This window comes from Phascolarctos cinereus, unplaced genomic scaffold (assembly GCF_003287225.1).
Source record: "Phascolarctos cinereus isolate Bilbo 61053 unplaced genomic scaffold, phaCin_HiC Scaffold_5;HRSCAF=322, whole genome shotgun sequence".
Classification (NCBI taxonomy): Eukaryota; Metazoa; Chordata; class Mammalia; order Diprotodontia; family Phascolarctidae; genus Phascolarctos; species Phascolarctos cinereus.
The window spans coordinates 309,802,731-309,809,207 of record NW_027555958.1 but is presented as its reverse complement, the minus strand read 5'-3'; the positions used below and the strand labels follow the sequence as shown (position 1 = coordinate 309,809,207).

At 42.4% G+C, this 6,477-nt stretch overlaps 1 protein-coding gene across 1 annotated transcript; it reads right to left on the bottom strand.

Annotated features, from left to right (window-relative positions):
* Positions 1-3,305: 3,305 nt before the first annotated feature.
* KIF2B (kinesin family member 2B) lies at positions 3,306-5,526 on the bottom strand. The gene is given in 2 exon segments (XM_020991814.2): positions 3,306-5,135; positions 5,138-5,526. Coding segments are annotated over 2 exon segments (1,929 nt in total). The 5' UTR covers positions 5,345-5,526; the 3' UTR covers positions 3,306-3,413.
* Positions 5,527-6,477: the final 951 nt, after the last annotated feature.

The following is a 6,477-nucleotide window of genomic DNA, read 5'->3' as shown; positions in this document are numbered from 1 at the left end:
AATGAAATGAGAAGAACCGGGAAATCATTTGTGCCCAGTAACAGCGATGCTGCAATGTTGATCAGCTGTGGAAGATTTGGCCACTCTGTTCAACACAATAGTATATCCAAGAGAATACACCGGACACATGATGAAAAATGCTATGCACCTCTAGAGAGAGAACTGATGAACTGTGAATGGAAATTGAAGTATAATATTTTTCACTTTATTCTTCTTGCTTTATTTTGAAATATGGATAATATGGAAACATGTTTTGCATGATATCAAACATATAATTGATATATTGCTTGCCTTCTCACTGGGTGGGCAAGGCAGTGGGACAGAGGGAGAGAATTTGGAATTCAAAATTCAACAATGAAAATAATGTTAAAAATAAATAAAAACTTAAAAAATAACTGGGAACCTAGGAAGATGTTTGGTTATGAAGAGCTCTGAATGTTTTTGTATTTGATCCTGGAGGCAATGGGAGATCGCTAGAGTTTATTGAGTAGGGTATGTAACATAATTAGATTTGCACTTTAGGAAAATCACTTTAATGGCTGAAAGGATGATGGAATGGAATGGGGAAAGACTTGAGACAGGAAGACCCACCAGCAGGGTATTATAATAATCCAGGTGTGTGATGATGAAAGCCTGCACTAGACTGGTAGCAGTGTCAGAAAGAAGGGGTGTGTTTGTGAAATCAACAGGCCCTGGCAACAGATTGGGGGGGGGGGCCGTGGATAGAGGTGAGAGATAGTGAGGAATGCAGAATAAGCCCTAGGTTGCAAGCCTGAGGGAACTGAAGGATATTTTTGTCCTTTACAATAATAGGGACCATGGAGGGAGGGGGCAGGATTTAGGGTATAGGGGAAAATATAATGAATTTTGGATATATTGAGTTTAAGATATCTACCGGACATCCAGTTTGAGAAGCCTGAAAGACTGTTGGAGATTTGAGTTTGGAAGTTAGCAGAGAGTTCAGAGGAAGATAGATTTGAGAATCATCCTTGTAGAGAAGATAATTAAATTCATGAGATTTGATGAGATCACCAAATGAAGTAGTATAGAGGGAGAATAGAAGAGAGCACAGAAGAACGCTGAGCATGGGCATGATTTGGAAGAAGATCCAGCAAAGGAGACAGAAAATGAGTGCTCTGATAATTAGAACCAGAAATGAGTAATGTCCTGAAAACCTAGAAAGATGAGTGTAAAGGAGGAGACAGTGATCAAAGGCTACATAGAGGTAAAACAAATTTTGGATCTATGAAAGGAAAAATCTCCTAACAATTAGAGTTGTTCAAAAATGTGGGTTGGGAACATTTGTGCTACCTCAGTTGGTTATGTGTTCTTCACTACTGGAGGCACCCAGGCAGGGGTTAGATGACAACTTGTCAGGGATTTGCAGTGTAATTTCTTATTTCACACAGGGGTTCTACTATTTGATGTCAAAAGTGCTTCCCAGTATTAAGATTCCATGATTGTAAAAGGCAAAACAATTTTCTAGGATAGAAGCATCTATATCAGAGATCAAAATCAGACCCAATAAAACGTTAAATGATCATAATTTGGAAAAAAAAAACAGGCATAGGAAGGGTTCCAGATTTATGATTTTACCCCTAGGTTGGAAACTATTTCTACTGATGCAAAGTATCAGCATGCTTGTAACTTAGATTGGTTTAGAAATTTGCATCTGGCACTGAATGACTTTCACACAGTTCCAATGCTAAATATACCAGAGGTTTAACTTGAACAAAGGACTTCTGCATTCTTTGCTGGCCTGTGGTCTACTACACCACTGTCTCTCATGTTCAGAATATTCTTAATAAAGACAAGATTTGATTTCATTATTATTTTATTATACCCTACTATTATATCATAACCCTATGATTATGACAGATATAGAGGACTCCTGACAACAAGGTCCCTTCCAGTTGGTTGAGTATTTGCACCTCAGCTAATTGCTCTAAATGATTTGCCTCACTTTGAATATTGAGATTTTCTTTCTCTGTCCAAATTTTGATGCAGGGAAGATTTTTTTCTACAAATCATACAAACAGCATACCAGACAGAGAAAATAAAGGGGATAGAATCAGCAACGTTGTACCATCAACAAAGTTCTTGCTTATAAACACCAAAAACCTTTTTGCCCCAATGTGTTGCTCCAGGGTGTTTGGTAGTTCCAAGGATTTTTTAGAAATTCACTCAAATGCCTTACTTTCAAAAATTCTCTTGAAAAGATTTTCTTTCGATAATAGGAATTCACATTCACATAGCATCTTACAATGTATAAAGTAGTTACTTACATTAGCTGTTTGGATCATCACAATAGCCTTCATTTTTTCCCCATTCTACAAGTGAGGAGTTTCCATCCTCCACAGAGGCTAAGAGCACTCAAGTGACTTGTATATTGGCATATAGTGACAGAGTCAGGACTTAAGGAGGCAGAGACTGAACTCTCATGCAGAGTTCTGACCCCACATCCAGTCTGCTTTCCACCACAGCAACATCCATTTTAATGAATTATAAAAAACCTGAGCGTAAAAGATACTGCCGTTAGTATATCTCTTTCCTCTATATCAGAGGTGTCAAAAATGTGGCCAATGGGCCACATGGAGTCTACAACATTCCAGTGCAGTGGGAACTAGATTAAATGTAATCAGGAATTATGTAACAATAACAACAACAACAAAAACCCATAAAACATAGATAATATCAATATGTGGTTTTCTAAGTCAATATGTATCCTGGATGGATCCTTATATATGACAGTGACCTGTGTTTCCATTTGAGCTTAATCACTGCTCTAGACATGCTCCAGAATGTCAAGGCTCCCTCCCATGTTATGCCTAAAATTGAATTATGTGTATAAAGAATCTACTCTAGTGTGCACATACATGAGTTTTTATTCTCATTTCCACCCAAAAATCCTACCTTCTACAGGAAGCCTCCTTAACCCTCTTAATTACATTTTCATCTTTTAATTATTTTGTATTTATCCTATATAGCTTGCTTTGTATATATTTCTTTTTGTGTTGTCTCCTCCATTAGACTGTAAGTTTCTTGAGGTCAAGACTATCTTTTGCCTCTTTTTGTATCTTTAACACTTAGCACAGTGCTGGCACATAGTCGGCACTTAAAAATGTTTGCTAAATTGAATTAAATGAAAATCCCCTTTAATTATTAACAACCTCTCTTTCCCCCAAACCCCATGGACCTTAAATTACAAAACCCTCCCCTATCCCCCAACTAAAATACAATGCAGAGGAAGAAAGAAGAGTACATTGATGACAGGCACAATTTAAGAGATTTTAAGCTTTCGAGTAGAAGGGTGTTTACATTCAGACTAGTTGGACCATTTTCACATGTAAGATAGTTAGAAATTGCAGCACTGAATCCATCATTTCAAAACTGTTCTTGTGACATTGGTTTTCTCAATTGCCAGGCTTTTCCTTCTGGAGGCTTTCCCGAAATAATTTCACCCTTCCTTGGATTTCTTTCAGGGAAACAATTTTCTGCTCCAAGATGGACTCTAACTGGGCAGCACAGAAATCTACATCAAAGCTTATTCCATCTGCCATCTCTAAAAAGGCTCTGAGCCACTGGCTGGATTCATTGCATGATACTGATTTTTTTTTATCTGATTTTAAAGATGTCGCTGGCTCTTCATCTTCCTCATTCTCTTCTTCCTCACTTTGTAAAAATACTTTATAATCTATCTTCTCCTGGGTCCCTGCTGGGGTCATAATGTGTTTATCTAGTAGTCTTGACTCCTGATACCCATGTGGATGGAGATAGCCTAAGAGCCTAGCATCAAGAGTTAATCCTTTCACTCTGTTTGCATACCTTAAAGTATTGAGTGTGTTTTCACAAGAACTCAGCCCTGGAGAGATTGTGGCAATTATACAGGTGGAGGAGTTCTGGCCTATAAATGAGTCCCTAAGCACCTGTGTCAGTTTACTGGCTCTGAATGGGGTGTGAGGCTTATTTTGTCCCAATGCCTTTATATACTCTTTGAGTGCCAAGAGACTTTTGTTTATCTCTGACCCTTCTAGCTGCCTCTGCCTGTTGGTTCTACAGGTGTCTGCTCCCCTTTCACTCCCAGCTAGGTCAATGAGGGAAAATTTTCCATGTAGTTTCCCTCTCCTCTTAAGGATGATCTGAAATACTGCATGACTCCGAGAAGAGTGGGCATTGACAGATGTCTGGCCTGAAGTGCGGAAGCTGATGCCTAGATCAATGAGGTTCAGCACATCTTCTACACAGCATACTTCCTGTTCCTGCAGTCCTAAAACCTGGATTTGTTGCTTGGCATCCTCAAGGACCTTGAGTTTCTTCTTCCAGTTCAGTAAATCGTAGACTTTGCCCCCATAAATCTCAAAAAATGTCCCATAGACCTTCAGGTCCAACTTCTCATAAGTGGGCTTCTTGAGCATTAAGAAGACATCCTCAGCCACTAAAGCATAGATGCCTTTGGAGCAGTCTTGGTTTCTGCCAGAAATGTCCCCTCCCATGGTGTGGGTTTTCCCACTGCCTGTCTGACCATAGGCAAAGCAAGTGGCCATACCTTTGTGGAAGATGTTCTCCACCAGAGGCTGGGCAGTGAATCTGTACACAAATTCATTGGAGGCAGTGTCATCAAAAGCATGATCAAAGTGGAAGGAGTGGTGCTCAAGGTAGCGGGTTAGATCTACCTTCTGCTTGGACTCATGCACCATGACCACGTTCCTAGTTGGGACAGTAATGATGTCCAAGTCATTCAACAGGGTTTCTTGCTCGTTGAGTGGCCTCTTGCGAACACAAACACAGATTCGGTGGTCATCTGTGGTTTCTGAGTTGAGCATCTTGGAATAGTCCATCTGCCTACGGTACTCCTGAATCATACACATGATTTCGTAGTTGGGACTAACGACATTGACATTGAGGGCTTTCTTGGCCTGAAATTCCAGCAGCTGCTGTCTCCCCTTCTCTCGCTGCTTCTGTAGTTTCTCAATCTCCCGTAGGCAGTGTGACTTCTTCTGATTCACCAGGATAGGCTTACTGACTGTCACTGCATTGTTCTTCTGTGGGTGCACCACCAGTGGTTTGTCAAGCTCTTGTTGCCCTTGGGCGAATAGAGCTCAGACAACGGCAACTGGTATTGGATTCTGCATGACCCGGGGTATTCTGGAAGTGCCAGTCCCGGGTTCAGCAGGAACAGAGTGGCTAGATCTAACTTCTTGCCTTTGCTGGTGCCCTTCTCCACCCACTCCACTGTCACGCTGTTGTTGTTGACGGAAGCGACGACTGCAGGGTGGACCCTCCCGTCAGCTCTCCTGATATTTAAGGAGATGCCGTTGTGAATCGATCCAGAGCGTGGACTCATGCATTTCAGAGAACTGGAGCCAGGTGAGGCGTGGAAAGACAGCTGGCCGGCCGTGGTGGATGGTGGAAAGACTTGGACCCAGGGTCGAACTGCCGCACCAGGGGTGCTGGAAGTGGAGCAGGCAGGACCTGAGTCATCCAGAAGAGCGAGGACGCAGCGCCAAAGTGTTGGAGGGTCCTTTAGGAGAGCGCGGCTGTATGAACGGCGGTGCAGGGCACAGGACAGCCACGTGTGCAGCAACTGGCGTCATAATGAGGGCAGGGAGGCTCAAGTGCCAAGTTCCGCTTCGCCCAGGCCATGGAAGAAATATCCAGAGCTCAAGTCTAAACAGAGCTCAAGAGAGCCCCAGAATTCAGGGCTGCGCCAGTGCTTAGACTGGAGGTAGGGAGCATACTCAATAATCTGCTAGAGACTTCCCCCAGCCCAGTCTGTCCAGAGCTATGGCATGCTTGAAGCCCCAGCGTAGAGCTGGCCAATCACCTTTAGGGATTTTTTTTTTCCAGAGAGGGAGTGGTAAGCACCTGTGCAGGGGCAAAGGCGACTTCCCCTCTCCTTCCCCCCTCACCCCCGCCGTGGTTCTTGTTGGATTTGGAGGGAGGTTCCAGTTATTAAATTTTATTCTTTATAAAAAGTCACAGACCCTTTTCTTTTAAATCAAATCAATAAGTATTTACTAAGTGCCCAGTATGTGCCAGTCACTGTACTGTGCTGGGGCATACAAAGAAAGACAAAAGACAGTCCGTGCTCTGAGGAGCTAACAGTATAATGTGAAAGACAACGTGCAAATAACTACATACAAACTATAGACAATATGAATTTTCAAAAAAGAGAAGGGTCTAGAAAAGTGGTGGGGAACGTGTGGCCTAGAGGCCACATGTGGCATTAGGGCCATACTTGAGGACCTAGAGGGCCACACATGTCCTCGAGCTCTCAGATTCCCCACCCCTGGTCTAGAATTAAGGAAGATTGGAAAAGGCTTATCTTAATCAGTGGGATCTTAATTGAGCTCTGAATAAAGCTAAGGAAGCCAGAAGATGAAGATGTAGAGGGAGAGAATGCCCTGGGACTGTAGCCTCAACCCTATGAAAAGTGCAGTGAGATTGTTTCCCCTTCAGGTCTTCCCTTTCCCTAAG